This window comes from Adiantum capillus-veneris, chromosome 23 (assembly GCF_014529385.1).
Source record: "Adiantum capillus-veneris isolate H3 chromosome 23, ASM1452938v2, whole genome shotgun sequence".
In the NCBI taxonomy this organism is placed as follows: domain Eukaryota; kingdom Viridiplantae; phylum Streptophyta; class Polypodiopsida; order Polypodiales; family Pteridaceae; genus Adiantum; species Adiantum capillus-veneris.
The window spans coordinates 101,202,711-101,223,197 of NC_140953.1; the positions used below are offsets into that span (position 1 = coordinate 101,202,711).

The window sequence follows — 20,487 nt, forward strand, 5'->3', positions numbered from 1 at the left end:
AAGAGGGGAGAGAGGGGAGCGTGCTCAGAGGTGAATCTGTGTGCAGATGTGTGTGAACACAAGAAAAATCAGGTAACCACCGGGTGGGGATGGGTCTGTGGGCACCTTTTTCAGTGAAACTGAGTGTGTGTGAGTGTGGGGGAGGTTTTTTAGCTACAAGACAAGAGATATGGCACCCTTTAGAGAGAGAGGGGGGTATTTGGGTCATGGGATATGATAGGAGAGAGAAAGAGGGGGTGGGGTATACTATTTTGGAAGATAGGGTAAGTTGCATGTGAGTTAGGGTGCATTATTGGTGAGTTATAATGCATTATTGGTGAGAGATGGGGTAGCTTGAGGGGAGAGAGAAAGGAGAAAGGACAAGGGGAAGAGAGAGGGGGTTGACCTTTTGAGTGGAGGAGAGGAAAAAGGACACACGGTAGGGCAACAGTGAAGAAAAAGGAGGCAAGGTGGGGATGGGCTACCCCGCAGGCATGAGGTGGCCTATTTTACCTTTCTTATATATTTGCATAATCATACTTTATTTTTTTCTTACTTTTTCCAATGCCTTTTATCACTCCCTCCCTAAGAGGGGGTTTTCATGGGGTGGGGACGAGAGAAGAGGGGTATGGCAGCTTGGCTTGTGAAAAGCCCCCATCATTAGCCGTCCCCTTTTGGCTAGAGGCATTCATGTCTCTAGCTCATCTGTTTGATCATTATCGTCGGAGGTGGCTGTTGATGGTGTGTCCTCATCTGGAATGTCAATTGGTGGAGCCTGGTCAAATCGAAGAAAATAAGGTTTAAGTCGCCAACCATTTACCCTGGTTTTATGAAGTTTTCCATCAGCCTCCATAAGCTGGTAGTTTCCATTGGCATACTTTTTCCTGACGATGAAAGGACCTTCCCATCAGACTAGGAGTTTCTTATCCTTGCGCGTGTCGAAGCGATTGTCGTAGTGGAGCACCAACATTCCTTTCTTCAATTCTTTTTTCCGGAGATGCTCGTTAAAGCTAAGCCGTCTATGCTCTGCTTGTGCTGCATAATAATTTATTGCTTCTTCTCTGTCCAGCTGCAGTCTTTTCAAGTTGATGATGTGATCTCTCAAATGCATGTTGGGCTGTTGAAGTTGGCTTGCCATTACTCTGAGGCTTTGTAGTTGCACTTCAATGGGCAAGATTGCTTCCTTACCAAATACTAGATGATACGGTGTGAATCCCAAGGATGTACGAAATGAAGTTCTGTAGGCCCATAAAGATGGTTTTAGATACTTATCCCAGTCTCCAGGATGATTGTTTACCTGCTTGGTAATAATTTTAGAAACCATTCCATTTACCTTTTCAACTAGGCCATTACATTGAGGGTAACATGGTGAAGAGTGCCTTCTTGTAATGCCCAGTTTCTGCATTAATTCTCCTACCAAGTCTGTTCTGAAACCTGGCCCTCTATCAAAGATGATCTCTAAAGGTGTGCCAAACCTACAACATATGTGCTCGTAGATAAATTTAGCTACCTCTACTGGTGGCTGTAGCCTCTGCCCATCTAGTCATGTAGTCGACCCCCATGATAATGTAGAATTTTTCTGAGTTGGCCCTAGGTAATGGCCCAATGGCATCGATACCCCATTTTTCAAATGGGCCATATGAGAGAATATGTGTCTGTGGTTCAGGCATAAGTGACATAGGGCCGGCCTTTTGACACAACTTACACGTTTTGCACCAGTGGTGTACATCACGGTTGAGGCTAGGCCATATGAAGCCTGCCTGCAAGATTTTCCTACTTGTTATGTCTAGGGCAAAGTGACCACCACAAACCCCATCGTGACAACTAGCAATTACTCCCGTGATTTCCTGAGAGAGAGGGACCTTCCTGAGTATTTGGTCCTTACCCTTACAATACAAACCGTCATTGATGAGTCGATACCTTGTGGCCTTCCGCGTCAGCCATTGCTTCTGTCCCTTTGTTAAATCTGATGGGCATTCTCCTGTTTCCAAAAAATGCATGATGTCAGGCAAGGAATCACTGCTTGAAATAGAGGGAGCTTTAGTTTTATTGCTCCAACCACCACTTCCTGTAGTCTTTCACTTGCTAGGGCATCTGCTTCTTGGTTTTGAGCCCTTGGGATATGGTGTATTTGAACTTCTTCAAACTTACCCAACAAGGTTTTTACACCACTTAAGTGAGTCCTTAAACTAGGATTCTTGCATGTCCATGCTCCATTTACTTGCCTTACCAGAAGTAGAGCATCCCCAAATACATTAAGGCATTGTACACCTTACGAGACGCACCATTGTAGACCTTTGGTTAGTGCTGCATACTCAGCTTCATTGTTAGAATGTGAATCTAACAATTGGCCCAACGAAAATACCTTTGTCCCTTTGTCATCAAAGACCACTATGCCTACAGCTGCTTTGTCGGGCGCTCGCTTGTAGGCTCCATCAAAGTAGAGAGAGTATGCTCCTTCTACCATCGGTGGTACTGGAGATAATCGGACTTCTCCTTCCTTAGATTGCTTCTCCTTCCCTTCAAAGACTTGGTAGGTCATGAGTTCCCCCAAACATGCCCTTGTCGTGCTTTCTACCTGTACCGTGTAGTCAAACTCTTGCAGACGAACTAGCCATTTAGTAATTCTAGCAGACACATCCATGTGTTGTACAACATAGGGAAATATTTCATCCATGGTTAGAGTCACAAATTGCTTAGGCAGCAAATATGACCTAAACTTTGTAGTTGCAAATCTAAGAGCTAAGACTAAGTGTTCCACATGGGTGAAACCTTTCTCTCCTGCTGTCATCATCCGACTAGAGAAGTAGATTGGCCTCATGAAAGATGTCGTCGTATCCTTTTGGAGTAGCACAGCCCCCAATGAGTCATCACCAACACTTGAGGTGACATAGAATTTTTCATCCCACTTAGGTGGTGAGATAGTTGGCAGAGTGGCTAAGACCTCCTTTACCTTGTTGTAGTGATGTTCGCTTTCCTCGTCCCAGGTGAAAGTTTATCTTTGAGTGAGTTGTTGCAGTGGTAGAACAAGTTGTGATAGTAGATCTATGAATCTACTTAAGTACCTCACCTTCTGTAGAAAAGAGACCAGTTGACGTGCGGTCGTTGGTGAAGGTAGGGCTATGAGTGCGGACACCTTACTTGGGTCGACGTTGATACCTTTTGCTGAAATTTCATGGCCTAGTAGAATGACTTTACTCTCCCCAATGTGGCATTTATCCACATTTAATTGCCCACCTAGGCTCTGCAACCTGGCCAAACCTTCAGTTACCTTTTCTAAATGTGAAATACGGGAGCTATATATACAAAAATCATCAATGAACACTCTTATGGATGTTCCAAAGAACAGTTGAAAAACATATGTGACATATCTTTGGAATGTGGCAGGTGCATTTGTGAGACCAAATGGCATAACCCTGTATGCAAAACAACCCCATGGTGTGATAAAAGTGGTTTTTAGCTGATCTTCCAAGGCTATGCGTATTTGAAAGTATCCTGAATAACCATCACAGACGGTATAGCATTCAAAACCCGCTACTTCATTCAGAATTTCATCCAAGAAAGGGAGAGGAAAGTGGTCTCTCTTTGTAGCTGCATTTAGTGGTTTGTAGTCAACACAGACCCTCCACTTACCATTCTTTTTAGGCGTCACCACTACGGGTGACACCCATTCTGAGTTTTCTACAGGATAGATGAATCCCGCCTCCAGCAGTTTCCTTACCTTGGCCAAGAGTGCCTTTTCTTGTATGACCCCAAGTCGTCGTAGCTTTTGCACAACTGGTTTTACCCCTTCCTTCAGCTTAATATGATGTTCCACCACTGTAATGCCTGTGATTCTTTCATAGTTGTCAATGAACAGGTTAGGAAATCCCATCAACATTTGCAAAAAACTATCTTTCTCCTCAAGTGTTAATTCCGTAGACAACATACCCTTCAACCTACTTCCTCCTAGGCCAGGTGATTTGCTCTCCTCTTCATTGGGTTGCCCTTTTGGTGATGGATCACCAGTTGTGCTTACCCTTTGTGGATCCTTCATAATGATACCCATCACATCAATGGAACGGTCACTTTCGTCGGTGGATGTGGTCTCCTCCTCAGAACTGGAAGATTCGCTAGTGGTTTCATCTGCCGATATTTCCAGATTCATTTGCTTCTGCTTGCCAATCCTCATGTCGTAGTAGATTGTCTCCCCTTTCTTACCGGTCATGCGTAGAAGGCCAGTACCCCAGTCCTGTTTTGCCTTCATGGCCTTCAACCATGGCCTTCCCAAAATTAGTGGATAGCCCTCCCCCTTAGTAGGCATTACAAAAACATCTACCTCTACCTCAGTGTTGAAAGCTTTGATTTTCACGGCACTTACCACACCCACACACTTTACTTTTGCGTTGTTTGCCATCTTTGCCTTGCATGGAGAAGGCCTGTCAACCTGGAGCCCTAATCGAAGGATCATAGCTTCGCTCATTACACAGATTTGTGCACCTCCATCAATGTAGCTGTTTCCAACCCTCTTTCCTTTTATGTTTACGTCAACAATTGGAAGGATGTCATCCATGTTGCATCCCGAAATTGCTCCGGCTACCTTTGTTTTGGAGCGTCTTGTTCTTACCATTTTAGACCATTGTCGCCTTACTTTAGGTACAAGATGTAGCAGTTGTGGCCATGTAATCTTCGGTCCTTGCTTTGCCACATCCAATGTTAGATCATAGGGCTTAGAACTTTCCCCTAGCTGGAAGTCGGTGATGCCCAATTTCCGTCGTGGCCTGGATGGCCTCTTGCTAGTTTCTCCTCTCATGCTTCTCTCATCATCTGATTGTGTAACCTTCTCCCTCCTAGCTCTTTTCACAGTCATGGCCTCAAGTGGTTCTAAAAAGGTTACCTTCTCCTTGCCCTTGTCCCTCTCCTTTGCTCTGGGTGGATCCACTACTACGGCTTTTCCTTTCTCTTCTAGCCTTATGATGTTTACAGGGCGATCAGGTGGTGGGGCTGGTGGAAGAAGTGGAATGGATGCTTGTAGTGGTGTCTGGGGTGGACGTAGAATTTGTGTTGGTGGGGTTGGTGCTCGGGGTGGGGGTGTTCTTTCTCTAGGGGGTAACAATTGGTTTCTCCTACCTCCTGTATTATAGTTTTGTCGTGGTTTGGGACAGTAGTACATACCGTGACCATCTTCTCCGCAGTTGTAGCAATGATACTCCCTGTTTTGTCGTCGTGCTCTTCCAGGGTCTTGATCTCTTTCTTGACTCCTCCCTTGTTGTATTAAGTGGACAGACAAATTCTGCAGTTGGTCAGTAATATGGGCCAACATATCTTGTTGGTCATCCCTTACCCCAAGAGCCGGTGGTGGTGGTGGAATGGTGGTTGTCGTAGTTGCTGGTCGACGTGATGTTGCTATTTCTGTTGAATCGGTTTCTTTGGCTTTCATTCGCAGCTTCTCGTCCTTCAGGCGAGCAATCTCAACGGCTAACTCATACGTAGCCGAGAATCTACCTTTCACCTTATCCTTGAGAAGCGGCCATAAGCCATGCGTGAACCGATCTTTTTTTAGGAAATCGGGTGCAGCTTCCCCCCTTGCCAGTGACTCAACCCACCGTTCCCACAAATCCACTTTTTTGGACTCATAGGTGGCATATTCTAAAAGACCCTCTTGCTTCAAGTCTCTCAACTTGTCCCACAAATTTTCTGAAGTGGTACCTCCCCCAAAGCGCCTCTTAAAAGCGGTTTTTAAGGGTTCCCAGTCATCCTTGGTTGCTTGTGGAAGTGCATTGTACCATGATCTAGCTTCTAGCTTCATGAGATGCTTAAAGATTCTAACCCGGGATTCACCCGTATCTTTGTTGCTCACTACACATGCTACTTCAAAGTCATCTAGGAAGTCTGTTACCAAATCCTCCCCCTTCTTTCCTTTAAATGTTGGAAATGCTACACTTGCCATAATTACTGAGAGAGGGCTAGAAAGACACACTGCTTAACTTGCAAAAGTTTTTTTCTTCTTTACAAGGAGACGTGTATACCCTCTTATACTAGGACATAGATTAAAACTTCAAACGGTACATTGCCTTGTACCAAAGGTAGGACAAATGGTTGATCTGATGCCAGAACCTCAAAAAATCGCTCCCCACCCAGCATGGTGTCAATGACGTGCTGGTAGTGAGCCTTCAAATCTAGTATTACCTTGATTGAGTGTACACGTGTTGGTATGTGTGATCTGTCTTGAGGTAGGTTGTACTGATTCATGTGAAGCTTAGAGGTGCTTAGTCACTGTCCAAGATTGTGGGAGAGGGTGGTGTTCTTTCCTGAAACAAACTCAGTAGATCCCTAGTTTCACTAGTGAGAGTGTGAGCCAATGATTCCGTTATCTGTGCTGCAGCATCAGGTGCGACTTGTAAACTGACTGTGATAATTACCTCGGTGACTTGAGTTACCCGTTTCTCAAAGTAAAATAGTGTTGATTCTCTATTGTGTAGAGCTCCTTCGATTTTGTTGTTGTGGGTTGGTTGTAGGTTGCGGACATGGTTTCGACCTTCTCCTTCTTCTTCTTGGCACTTGGCCTATGTATATCCACTGGGTTTGGCGTTTTGGTTGACTCTCCCACTGCAAATCGATTACCGTTAAGTCTGGCACTCGAGCTTCGATGGAGATGCGGAGTTCGTCTAGTTGTGCTTGGAGCTCTTCTTCTTCTGTCGTCCAATTAGCAAATCCTGCTAGCCATTCATCCATTCAAAATAGTTTAGGGGTTTCAGTCTTGTAAACTGAAGTGTTTCATGAAAAGATCCTCCGTGGGGGCACCAAATGACGGGAGCAAAGTGAACCCCGAACCCCGACGGCCTCTAAAACACTGGGGACCGAATGGCGTGCCTCGAGCCTGTCATGGTAAAGCAAACAGGGGACACCACCTAGCTTCAGCGGCTAGGACGCAAACAACACACCACCATAACAAAGTTTTCATCCAAGAGATATGGATGCTTGGGAGCAATGATGAAGAGGAAAGGGAATGAGATCAAGTGAGAGAGAGAGAGAGAGAGAGAGAGAGAGAGAGAGAGAGAGAGAGTAGTGGCTTAGTACTTAGGCACCACAAAAGGATGGCGAATCCGCACACCCTTCACACATACACAAGCTCACTCCAAACACAAGACTAGGTGGCGATTCCACACACCTCACATGGGCAAAACATTGCAAGAAAACATACTCACAAAACCTCAAGCTTTATTTAGAGAATAAGGCGATGAAATGGGGAGCATAGGGTAGGGGAATGAGAAGGGAGAGAGTGGTAGAGCACATGGTGGATAGGTGGGAGTTGATGGCGAAGACTCGCACGAGGGTTACGGCCATCATCCTTCATTTAGTTTCCCTTCATCTTCCATAGCCCAAGGGTGTAGAGGTCATGCTTAAGACGAGCATGGTGATTGCGGTGATGGTGATGGTGTGGGTGTGTGTGTGTGCACTAGGCACACACAGTGCATAGTGTGTTCTTTGGTGATGTTGTGTGTTTTTGTGTGATGGTGACCCCTCTTTATATAGGGGAGGAGGGGGGGGAGAAATTCTAGAATTTAGAAATGAAGAAATCATTATCTACATAGGCCATGTGACTGTGGGCCCCACTTGTCTGGCTGTGTGTGTATGTGCCAGAACAGGAGTCTCATGAGAGAGAGACTAAGAGAGAGAGATGGTTTGATGAAAAAAAAGTGAGAGGTGACATGGAGAATAAAGTAATTACAAGAGGGGAGAGAGGGGAGCGTGCTCAGAGGTGAATCTGTGTGCAGATGTGTGTGAACACAAGAAAAATCAGGTAACCACCGGGTGGGGATGGGTCTGTGGGCACCTTTTTCAGTGAAACTGAGTGTGTGTGAGTATGGGGGAGGTTATTTAGCTACAAGACAAGAGATATGGTGCCCTTTATAGAGAGAGGGGGGTATTTGGGTCATGGGATATGATAGGAGAGAGAAAGAGGGGGTGGGGTATACTATTTTGGAAGATAGAGTAAGTTGCATGTGAGTTAGGGTGCATTATTGGTGAGTTATAATACATTATTGGTGAGAGGTGGGGTAGCTTGAGGGGAGAGAGAAAGGAGAAAGGACAAGGGGAAGAGAGAGGGGGTTGACCTTTTGAGTGGAGGAGAGGAAAAGGGACACACGGTAGGGCAACAGTGAAGAAAAAGGAGGCAAGGTGGGGATGGGCTACCCCGCAGGCATGAGGTGGTCTATTTTACCTTTCTTATATATTTACATAATCATACTTTATTTTTTTCTTACTTTTTCCAATGCCTTTTATCACTCCCTCCCTAAGAGGGGGTTTTCATGGGGTGGGGACGAGAGAAGAGGGGTATGGAAGCTTGGCTTGTGAAAAGCCCCCATCAGCACGATAGTGACCAATTTAGAGATGCTAGATAGGTTGTGGAGTGGTGCTCACAACACATGGCATGTGACTCATTGGCAGTATGCTCAGTGAGGAGGTCATTTTGGTGTTTGAATAGTCATGATCTTTATCTCACCAGTTGGGATTGTGACACCGTAGTAGGTACACACCAGTGGCACATCATTTGGAGCATTGCAACCAGAGGTCCGACGTGCCACTCTTGCTTCTGCAATGCCTGCGTACATGGTGAGCAGGCAGATTATACCATGATGGAGTGGGCTGAAAGATGGACACTACAACCTCTTTCACTATCACATGGTATGATCACATCAGGTAGCTCCATTGAGAGCAAGACCACAATTCTCATACTCTCACAAATTACTTGGCAAAGGAAGATGATTTTGTAGTTATTACTGAGGAGGAAAATGCAGAGGGAGTTGAATACTATATTCTTAGATGCAACAAGGAAAAGTCTGTGCTTTAGGAATCCATTGTAGATGATTATAGTGAGGCATATGATGCTCACAATATGGTTGTTTTAGGGCACTATTTTCAGCATCTCCATAGATGTGGATATTACATCCATTTTTATAGTATGAGTAGCCAAAGGTGGCCATACACTACTCCCATCTTGTCCTTGTTGTGAAGCTAAGGCTAGAGAGGATTGTCAGCAAGAAGAAAGGGAGCACCCCTCACTGGCATTTGGGTTCGGATGAGAATAAGAGCATTGGAGACAGTTCATATCAGAGCAAGAGCTACAAAACTTTGTGAATGATACTGGTGCTATTTCAGGAGATGATAGATGTGATGATGAGTGCTAGCTATGATCCTATCATTCATGCTATTTATCATTGCATATTTTTTAGTTTTGGTCATTTCTATTCTTGTATACTTTGATTCATGGACCTTCTATGTGATGGTGTTGTACTCTTTCTCATTCATTTGTGGTTCATTTTCTTATTTACCATTCATATGTTGTTATTTAGGTCTAGCATTGATCTACTTTTATTAAAGGTTCATGGTCTTCTGTTGTCGTCTTGGCTGTCATTAACAGGACGAACGCCAATTTTCTTTTGTTGAGTCTCCCTAGATCGTCAAGACAAATTGCGATGCCCATGAAACTTTGTAGGGGTGGGGATTAACATGCCTCCCCCATCACTGCAAAGTTTCATGGCCATCCATTGCCATCTTGTTATTCTAGGGTGGCATAATTGCCAATTTTTTGGCTTTGGACTTGCCAACCGCTCTAGATCATAGAGATGGATTGTGATGCCCATGAAACTTTGCAAGGGTGGGTTTTAGTGTGCTTCCCCTACCCTTGTAAATTTTCATGGCCATCCATTCCCATCTCATTGGACCAGGGTGGCACAATCGCCAATTTGTTTTGGTTTTGGGCCCTCGAAAAGGCCCAATTGTCAAAAGTTGGTGATTGTGCCGTCCTAGACCATTGAGATGGATTGCGATGCCCATGAAAATTTACAGGGACAAAGATTAGTGTGCTTCCCCTATCTTTGGAAAGATTCGTGGAAATACACTCCTGTCGCATCAATCTAGGGTGGCACAATCGCCAATTTTTTTGGCTTTGGGCCTTCCAAGGGTCCAATCACAAAAGTTTGGCGATTGTACGGCCCTAGACCATCGAGATGGATTGTGATGTCCATGAAACTTTGCAAGGGGTTGGGATAAGTGTGATTAATCTACCCTTGCAAAGTTTCATGTCCATCCCTTGCCGTCTCGCCAGTCCATGGTGGCACAATCGCCAATTTTTTGGCCTTGGGCACTTGGAGGGTCCAATCACCAAAATTTGGCGATTGTGCTGCCCTAGACCATTGAGACGGAATGGGATGTCCATGAAACTTTCTAGGGGAAGGGACTAGAGTTATTTCTACACCCTTGCAAAGTTTCATGGCCATTGGTTGCTGTCTCATCGGTCCAGGGTGGCACAATCATCAATCTTTTGGCTTTGAACACTTGGAGGGCCCGATTACCAAAATTTGGAAGTTGTGCCATCCTAAACCATCAAGACGGATTGTGATGCCTATGAAACTTTGTAGGGGTAGGTAGTAGGGTGGATTCCCCACCCTTGCAAAGTTTCATGGCCATCCGTTTCCATCTCATCTGTCTAGGGTGGGCTTTGGACACTTGGAGGACCCAATCTCCAAAAGTTGGCGATTGTGCCACCCTAGACCGTTGAGAAGGATTGCGATGCCCATGAAACTTTGTAGGGATAGAGATTAGTGTCCTTTCCTTGACCTTGCAAAGTTTCATGTCCATCTAATTCCATCTTGTCCGTCCAAGGTGGCACAATCACCAATTTTTTGGCTTTGGATCCTTGGAAGGACCCAATTGCCAAAATTTGGCGATTCTGCCACCATAGACCATCGAGACGGATATTGATGCCTATGAAACATTGAACATGTGTGAATTAGTGTTCTTTTCCCACCCTTGTAAAATTGCATGGCCATCCGTTGTCGTCTCATCTGTCCAGGGTGGAACAAACGCCAATTTTTTGGCTTTGGGCTCGCTAAGGGCCCAACGGCCAAAAGTTGGCGAATTGTGTTGTCCTAGACCGTTGAGACGGATTACGATGCCCATGAAACTTTGTAGCAGTGGATATTAACACACCCTTGCAAAGTTTCATGGCCATCCATTATCGTCTTGTTGGTCGAGGATGGCACAATCGCCAATTTTTTGGCTTTGGGATCGACAAGAGCCCAACGACCAAAAGTTGGCAATAGTAGCGCCCAGTGATTTCATTCACGTCTTCATGTGAAGTGAAAAGTGGTAATAAATCATGTTATACACTCCATCAGAGTGTTAATAAATCAAATTTACAAGCACCTACTAGAACCAGCCCTTCCTCTTAGCCGGACAAGCATTCTGTCTAGCCCGAAGGGGCCCAGCGGGCAGGATGTCATGCCTGGAGGGCTTGGCTATATCCTCCTCTTGCTCCCCATTTTTGGAGGTGGCTATATAAATGATGTCCCATCCTTGCATCCGTCCATTTTGGCACACTTTTTGGCTTAGTTGAGGTGTTGGTTTTCATTCAGGTAGCTTTGATTCCTACATTTTTTAATATCACAAACAATTACAACTTACTTCCCCTTGGGTGTCTATCCGCCACCTAGAAACAGGTTTGGGTAGGAAGCATCCTTGCGGAGGGTTTAGTGGTGCAAGTGCCTGGGACTCATTTCTATGTCTAGAATGGAGCGCTCCTTATCACTACACCTACATATTGTTTTGTTACATATAGTTACCTCCCTTGGGTGTCTATCCGCCTAGAAATAGGTTTGGATACGAAGCATCCTCGTGAAAGGGTTAGGTGGTGCGAGTGCTTGGAGCTCATTTCTATAGTTCAAATGAAGTGCTCCTTATCACTACATCAACATACTTGTTTGTCATGTTTAGTTACCTCCCCTGGGTGTCTATCTGCCTGAAAATAGGTTTGGGTAGTGAGCATCCTCATGAAAGGTTTAGATGATGCAAGTGTTTGGAGCTCATTTCTATGGTTGAAATGGAGCGCTTCTTATCACTGCACTGACGTAGCTATTTTTTACGTTTAGTTACCTTCCTCGGGTATCTATCCGTCTAGAAATAGGTTTGGATAGGGAGCATCCTTGTGAAGGGTTAGATGGTGCAAGTGTCTGGGGCTCATTTCTATGGTTGGAATGGAGTGCTCCTGATCCCTACACCGGCATACTTGTCTGCCCATTTTTATTGCTGAAATCAAATTTTCACTTCTTTTTCTTTATGTTTATATATATATTATTTTACTTTATTATACGATTGTTCAATTAAATATTGTTTTTCAAAAACCTAATATTTTTACGATTATATGAATGTATAGGTGGCTTGTGAACTTGTCATGGATGCCAATGCTTGCTTTCAAAACATCAATGTAGCTACTTCTAGTCGCCCATCAACAAGTGGTGAAGTGCACAACATTCTTGGATAAATTCTTTGTAGACACCCAAAAAGAAGTTGATAGAATGATCTTGAAATTAATTGATCAAAGAGGATGAACTGTAGTCAGTGATGGATGGTCAAATGTCCAACGTAGGCTGCTGATTAATCTGATGCTATTTAGTCCTTGAGGGGAGTGCTTTATTGAATCGGTTAACAGCTCGGGTGAGATAAAGTCAGGAGATATATAGCCAATATAATCACAAAAAAGTTTCATCGAGTTGGTGCCCTAGATGTAGTACAAGTGATAATGGACAATGCCAAAAATTACAGAGCGGTGGGTTGTCTCTTGGAGGAGCGCTTTCCTAGCTTGTATACGCTTGGTTGCAATGCATATATCTTGAATCTTGTGTTGCAGGATTGGTATAAGAAAGGTGACATGGATTGGCTCAAAATCATTATAGATAGATCAAGGAAAGTGCTGAAGTTTATTTTGTAGAGACAACGTGTGCTACACATGTATCGACAACGTATGTCCACAATATTGAAGCTTCCATGTGAAACCGTGGTGGCGCCCTAGACCTTCGAGACAGATTGTGATGCCCATGAAACTTTGTAGGGGTGGGGATTAGTGTGCTTTCCCTACCACTAGAAAGTTGCACGGCTATCCATTGCCCTCTCATCGGCCCAGGATGGCACAATTGCTAATTTTTTTGCTCCGGGCTCGTCAAGGGCCCAACGGCTAAAAGTTAGCGATTGTGTTGTCCTAGACCGTTGAGATGTATTGCAATACCCATGAAACTTTGTAGGGGTAGTGTGCTTTCCCCACCCTTGAAAAGTTTCATGGCCATCTATCTCCATCTCATTGGTCCAAGGTGTGGCACAATCGCTATTTTTTTGGCTTTGGACTCGGAAAGGGCCCAATTGCCAAAATTTGGTGATTGTGACGGCCTAAACTATTGAGACATATTTTGATGCCTATGAAAATTTTTAGGAACACATACTAGTGTGCTTCCTCGACCCTTGAAAATTTCATGGCCATTCGCTTCCGTCTCGTAGGTCCATAGTGTCACAATTGATATTTTTTTTGGCTTTGGGTCATTGGCAAGCCCAAAGCCAAATAAATTGGCGATTGTGCCACCTTCACCGACAAGACCGCAATGGATAGCCATACAAATTTATGTGGGTGGGAAAAGCACACCTATCCCCACCTTACAAAGTTTCATGGCCATACATTGTCATCTCATTGGTCTAGGTGGCACAATCGTCAATCTTTTGGCTTTGGGCTCGCCAAAGGCTCAATCGCCAAAATTTGGTGATTGTGCCATCCTAAACCGTCAAGACGGATTGCGATGCCCATGAAACTTTGCAAGGAAAATGATTAGGGTGCCTCCCCTACCCTTCTAAAGTTTCATGGCCATCCATTGTTGTCTCGTTGGTCTAGGGTGGCATAATCACCAATTTTTTGGCTTTAGGCTCGCCAAGGGCCATATCGCCGAAAGTTATTGATTATGCTGCCATAAATTGTCAAGACAGATTGCGATGTCCATGAAAATTTATAGGGGCATGAATAAGTGCGCTTCCCCTATCCCCAAAAAGTTGCATGGCCATCCGTTGTTGTCTCGCCGGTCCAGGGTGGCACAATCACCAAGTTTTTGTCTTTGGGTCCTTGGAAGGGCCCAATCGCCAAAATTTGGCGATTGTGCCATCCTAGACCTTCGTGACGGATTACAATGGACATGAAACTTTGCAAGGGCACTAGTGTGCTTCCCTTCAACCCTGTAAAGTTTGATGGCCATTCATTGCCATCTCATCGGTCTAGGGTGGCACAATCACCATTATTTTGGCTTTGGACACTTGGAGGGCCCAATCGCCAAAAGTTGGTGATTATCGCGTCCTAGACCATCAAGAAGGATTGGGATGCCCATGAAACTTTATAGGGGTGGAGATTAGTGTGCTTTCCCTATACCTACAAAGTTTAATGGCCATCTATTACTGTCTCATTGGTCCAAGGTGGCACAATTGTCAATTTTTTGAGTTTGGGCTCGCCAAGGTCCAATTGCCAAAATTTGGAGATTGTGCCACCCTTGACCATGGAGACAGATTGCGATGCCCATGAAACTTTGCAGGGCCAAGGATTAAGGCTTTTTCCACCCTTGCAAAGTTTCATGGCCATCCATTGCTGCCTCATCGGTCGGGGGTGGCACAATCATCAATTTTTTTGGCTTTGGACACTTGGAGGGCCCAATCGTTGAAAGTTGGCGATTGTGCCGCCCTAGACCGTCAAGACAGATTGTGACACCCATAAAATTTTTTAGGGGAAGGGATTAGTGTGCTTCTCTTGTACCCACAAATTTCATGGCCATCTGCTTCCATCTCCTTGGTCTAGGGTGGCACACTCACAAATTTTTTGACTTTGGACCCTTGGAAGGGCCCAATTGCCAAAATTTAGCGATTGTGCTGCCCTAAACCCTCAAGATGGACTGTGATGCCTATGAATCTTTGTAGGGGTAGGGACTAAAAATGTGCTTCTCTACCCTTGAAAGGTTTTATTTTCATCCATTCCCATCTCATTGGTCCAAGGAGGCACAATCGCCAATTTTTTGGCTTTGGGTACTTGGAGGGCCCAACCACCAACAGTTGGCGATTGTTCTGCCCTAGAGCATCATGATGTATTGCGATGCCCATCAAATTTTGGAGGGAGAGGGATAAGTGTGCTTATCCTCTACCCACAAAGTTCCATGGCCAGCCCGCTGGCGTCTCATTGGTCCAAGGTGGCACAATCACCAACTTTTTGGCTTTGGGTTCGCCAAGGGACCAATCATTAAATGTTCATGATTGTGCCACTCTAGGCCATCGAGACAAATGGGGATTCCCATGAAACTTTGCAAGGGGAAGGATTAGTGGGCTTCCACCACCCCTCATAGAGTTCCATGGCTATACGGTCCCGTATCATTGCTCTAGGGTGGCACAATCGCCATTTTTTTTGCTTAGGACCCTTGGCGAGTCCAAAGACAAAAAAATGATGATTGTGCCACCCTGGACCGAGGAGATAGCAGCAGATGGTCATGCAACTTTGCAAGGGTAGGAGAAACATACTAATCCACACCCCTATAAATTTTCATGGCTATTCATTGCCGTCTCATTGGTCTAGGGTGGCACAATTGCCAATTTTTTTGGCTTTGGGCTCGCTAAGGACCCAATCACTGAAAGTTGACAATTGTGTCATCCTAGATCATTGAGATGGATTGAGATGCCCATGAAAATTTTTAGGGGTAGGAATCAGTGTGCTTTCACCACCCCCACAAAGTTTCATCCCATCTCATTGGTCCAGGGTGGCACAATCACTGATTTTTTGGCTTTAGACCCTTGGAAGGAACCAATCGCCAAAAGACTATTGTGTCATCCTAGAACATCAAGACAGATTGCAATGCCCATGAAAATTTTCAAAGGGTGGGTATTAGAGTGCTTTCATGACCCTACAAAGTTTCATTGCACAAAGTTCCCGTCTTGTTGGTCCAGTGTGGCACAATCGCCAATTTTTTAGCATTGGGCCCTTGTAAGGGCCCAATTGCCAAAACTTGGTGATTCTGCTGCTGTGATTCCCATGAAACTTTGCAAGGGTGGGTACTAGTGCACTTTCTCTTTCCTTGCAAAGTTTCATGGCAATCTATTGCCATCTCATTGGTCCAGGGTGGTGGAACAATCACCAATTTTTTGGCTTTGGGCTCGCCAAGGGCTCAAAGCCAAAAAATTGGTGATTGTGCCATTCTGAACTATTGTGACTTCATAAAGTAAAACATGACAGATGCACTGACAAGGAAACATCATGAAAAGGTGTTTGGCATGGCCCCAAAATTGAATATCCATGTCAAGAAAAGTTTTTCTACAGTAAGGAGGAGTTTAATCAGGAATATGGACTTAGCCTTGTGGGTGAGAGTCCACAACAACTGAGTGACACTGATATGCCCAAGGGAATGTGGCTCATTGTGTTTGAAGATCCCCAAAGAGGAAGTCCAAAGCTAAATTGTAAAGCATTGAAGCCAAAGTTTTATGAGGCATTCATGTTGCACCACCATAAGGTATACAAGGAGCCTCCCATAAATTACATTGTCTCTATTGTCTATGCACGTGCTTTTGTTCTAGAAAATTGCACAGCTGGTAGGACAATGCGGAAGAGTCCAACAAAGAAGAAAGACTAGGAAAGAAAACCTATTCCTTGGGCCGTGCTCGTTGAAGAAGTTGTGGCCAATGTCATAAAAAAGGCACTTATACCCAAAAAGTTGACAGAGGCCAATGGGGCCACACAAGTTGCGGCATCACCTCTACTTAATGTGAAACTTGAAGGGAAGCATGAGGTAAAAGAAATGATCACTATAAATGTGGATTTGCAAGGCCATATCTTGGCATCAAAGAAAATGGTTAGCACCTTCAGTGAGAGGGTTCATGAGAAGAAAGAGCAGCTCTAGAGAATGAATGTAGACTTGGAGGTAGCAAAAGTAGACATGCACATATAGGAAGGTCCCTCAGATAGTCTAGTTATATTTTGAAAGAAGGTTGTAAATTATCAGTGCCAATTGGAATCAATAGAGGTAGCGGGTTAAATTGAAACAACGGAGGAAATTACTGTAAGACTCTATGCTAATGTTAAAGCTATGAATGAAGTTTACATCTTCTTGGAGATTTAGAGTTGCCTGACTATGAGAAGCATGCAACAAATTTCTAGGTAGAGAGGGATAGGGTGCAAGAATTTCATGAGCAGGATGTCTGCGGGCTGTAGTTTTGCAAAGACATACTTAAAAAGCTAGGGCAAAATCATGTATACACAATTAATCCATTTCCCCCGTCTGATAGCCACAAATTAAGTTGTCGCATCATCAAAGACATTTGTGCATCTTGGGGATTAGTATTTCCTAAAAATGAGGTAGTTGGTGTCACTATAATGCTTGAAACCAATAGAATGCACGTGGACATTGGTGGGGGGAGCACCTAGTGAGCTAGAAATCACCTTACAATTGGTAGAAACCATTCTAAATTTCTAGAATCCACATTGGACCTGCTAGAAATCATTCTTGGAATGATAAACCATACGCTTGGGATAAGTAGAAAGCACCAGTAGACCTGCTAGAAACCACAATTGCTTGCACTATAAGGTAGTGAAGGAAAGGGTAAAAACCAGTGACTTGGTAGAAACTTAATTGGTGGAAGAAACCATTATGGACTACTTGAAAGAAATTGGAAAGTGGTAGAAGCCAAGTAGATATAACCTTAACATTGGTAGAAAAGTCAAGGAAACTGGCCAGTAAGAAAGTAGGATTGTTTGAAGATTCCTTAGACTGGTAGAAACCATCTTGGCATTTGTAGAAAGACCAAAGAGACCTACTAGAAAGCATAATTGGATGCACTTTTAAACTAGTAAATGGAATGGTAAAAACCTTTGACTTGGTAGAAACCTATGGAAACTGGTAAAATGTAGTTGGTTTTAAAATTTATCATTAAGTACTTCAGTCCTAGGTGGCAGACACCACTAATACATCATTTGAAACCACCAATACAATGGTGGAAATCACCAATATACTAGTGGAAGCCTATGAAAACTGGTAAACAATATTTGGGTTTTAAGATTTATTGGGTACTTCAGTCTATGGTAAAAAGATTCACCAATACAATCGTTAAAACCACCAATATAGCATTTGAAACCACCTATACAATGGTGGAAACCACGAATACAATGGTGGAAACCTATGGGAACTAGTCAAAAGTAGCTGGGTTTTAAGATTTCTTGCTTGGTACTTCAATTTGTGGTGGTGGAATTCACCAATACAGTGGTTGAAACCACAAATACAAAGTGAAAACTACCAATACATTGTTGGAAGCTACGTATACAATGTTGAAAACCACCAATAGAGTGTTGCAAGTCTTATTTGTATCTTGTGCAGATAGTCTTGAAGGCTCACAAGTTGGATCATCTTTGAAGGTTGTCTGCACACAACATTTTAAGAGTATGCATGACACCCAAAGAATTTCCAAAGTGCAAGGCTTGAGCCCCAATGGCACCATAAGTAGTCCACTAGTGCAAGATTTGAGCACCAATGAAACATCAAGCCTGCCAACTAGCAAAGACTTTGGTAAGAGCAACATGGAGGTTGGTGAGAAAGATTCGGATACTATCGTTGTTGACATTGAGAAGTCAATACAGAAAAGCTCATTCGAGAAGGACCAAGATTTTCCCATTAATGTGAGTCTCCAGAGCTTCTTGTCTTACAAGAAGAAGTTCACTAATGGTACTACTAGTACTCCACACTTCTTAAACCCTAGAACTTTGCAACTATATTATGCACTTACTATTGTATTTTTGTCCATGCAGAGCCAGAAAAGAAGAGACATCGCTTGGAAGAGGGAGATGCAAAAACAATCACTGAAGAAGGAGATCCCAATGAGAGGGAGAGGCCAGATGTGGAGAGGGAGAAGTTGTCACAAGAGGTTGGTGAGAAATATGTGGATTTTGTCATCAACGGGATTGAGAAATGGATACAGCAAACAACATGTGCAAAGGTCCAAGAATCTCCCATTGATGTGACTCTCCAGGGCTTCTTGTCTTCCAAGAAGAAGCGCACTAGTTGAGTGCATCATAGTGGTACTACTAATACTCCACCCTTCCTAAACCCTACAACTTTACAAATTGCGCTATGAAGTTACTGATGTCTTTTTTGTCCATGCAGAGCCAGAAAAGAAGAGATGGTGCTTGGAAATGGGACACTAAAAAACAATCGTTGAAGGAGATGTCAAAGAAAGAGAGGGTGCATATGTGGAGATGATTGAGAAGTCATCATCGAACCACAAAAAAGGAAAATCCAAATCACAAGTCCTGTGTATGCAAAAAGCTTTCCTCATGAGCATGGAATGCTTGTAGAAATCTCAGTACACAGAAATGTGTGTAGATGTGCAACTCAAAGGCACTGTAAGCACATTGTGCATTAACATGAAAGCATGAACTATGTGTTGTAATATTAGTATGCAATTTTGTATGCTAGTGTGCAATTGAAATGCCTTCTAATTCCAATGTGAATTAGCACATATTATCTTTTGGAATTAAATAGAACAATTAATTTTTATCCATTTACTTTGTTTGACTCAAGTGTTGTTAAATTGGTATTTCAAATTTATTTTGAATAGCTGGGATGTTCATACCTGGTACATCTTGTGCTTATTCAAGTTTTCCTTATCCTACTGAAGGTGTAAACACCAATGCAAAAATGATACCGGTAAACATGCAATTGCAAAGGAGGAGAAACTTGCATTGTTTCCCATGCATGGTTTGAACTAGGCCATTGCATGGGAAAAGGCATGGATGTGGAAAATTAGAAAGGCCAGGCGGCTCAAAAGAGAGAAAACTTAGTCCAAACAATTCCTAGAGCACTTGATTATGCATAGGAGGAAAATTGAAGAGTACTTCAATTAAGGGATGTGATTTTTGTTGAGTAATATCCTCTGTCGGACCCAATATGGGTGCCAAAGCTGAATGAATACAATAAGAGGGCCCTAACACTTTATTTGAATGGCCTTTTGGTTACCATTGTAGAGACCCACTTTGGTGAAAAGCCTCTTGCATATGTAGGAGAAATGGTAAAGCACACATGCAGCCAGTGCTCTTGAGAAGTATATTGTTACAACAACATCCATAGGTTCTTGGATTGATGCAATAAATTTTTCAATGTGTCTATATGGAGCAGTTGCATGACAACTAAAGTGGAAGGAATTCTAGACAGTGTCTTCAAATTGCAACAGCCTTTGCTATTAGGTGTTATGTCACAACAAGATTACACAAGGGCATCTTGAATGATGCACAGTAAACCTAATTTTTTCAAAGACTTGAATGTATTTTGGAGAAAAAAACCATAGTTCAGGCCCGACAACACTCTTATCGTTGATGATAGAAGATACAAAGTGTGCTAGAATAATGAAGGAACTTGGTTTATTGCTCCTAAGTTGGGGCACCAGATTGAAAAGCAGTGGACAAGACTTCTTGGAAGACCCTTTGGCTTATTGGTTGTTTCTATGGTTACAATCAAAGGACCGCGAAGTGTATACAACTGACTATATATTTGATATTAGTAAGGATGCATTTTTTGATGCATTCATAAGCCAGATGCCATCTGACCAGAGAAATGACGATGAAGGCCAATGGAGGAAAGCGAACTGGCAATGAGAAATGGAGGCCAACCTAGAAGCTGAGACGCATGAGAGGGAACGGCT

The 20,487-nt window shown here is 43.6% G+C and overlaps 1 protein-coding gene across 1 annotated transcript; it reads left to right on the plus strand.

Annotated features, from left to right (window-relative positions):
• The first annotated feature begins 18,235 nt into the window (after positions 1 to 18,235).
• Positions 18,236 to 18,855, plus strand: LOC147428248 (uncharacterized). Its single transcript, XM_086497367.1, has 2 exons — positions 18,236 to 18,515; positions 18,599 to 18,855. The coding sequence occupies exons 1-2, from the start codon at positions 18,236 to 18,238 to the stop codon at positions 18,853 to 18,855; spliced, it is 537 nt and encodes a 178-aa protein (XP_086353493.1).
• The last annotated feature ends 1,632 nt before the right edge of the window (positions 18,856 to 20,487 follow it).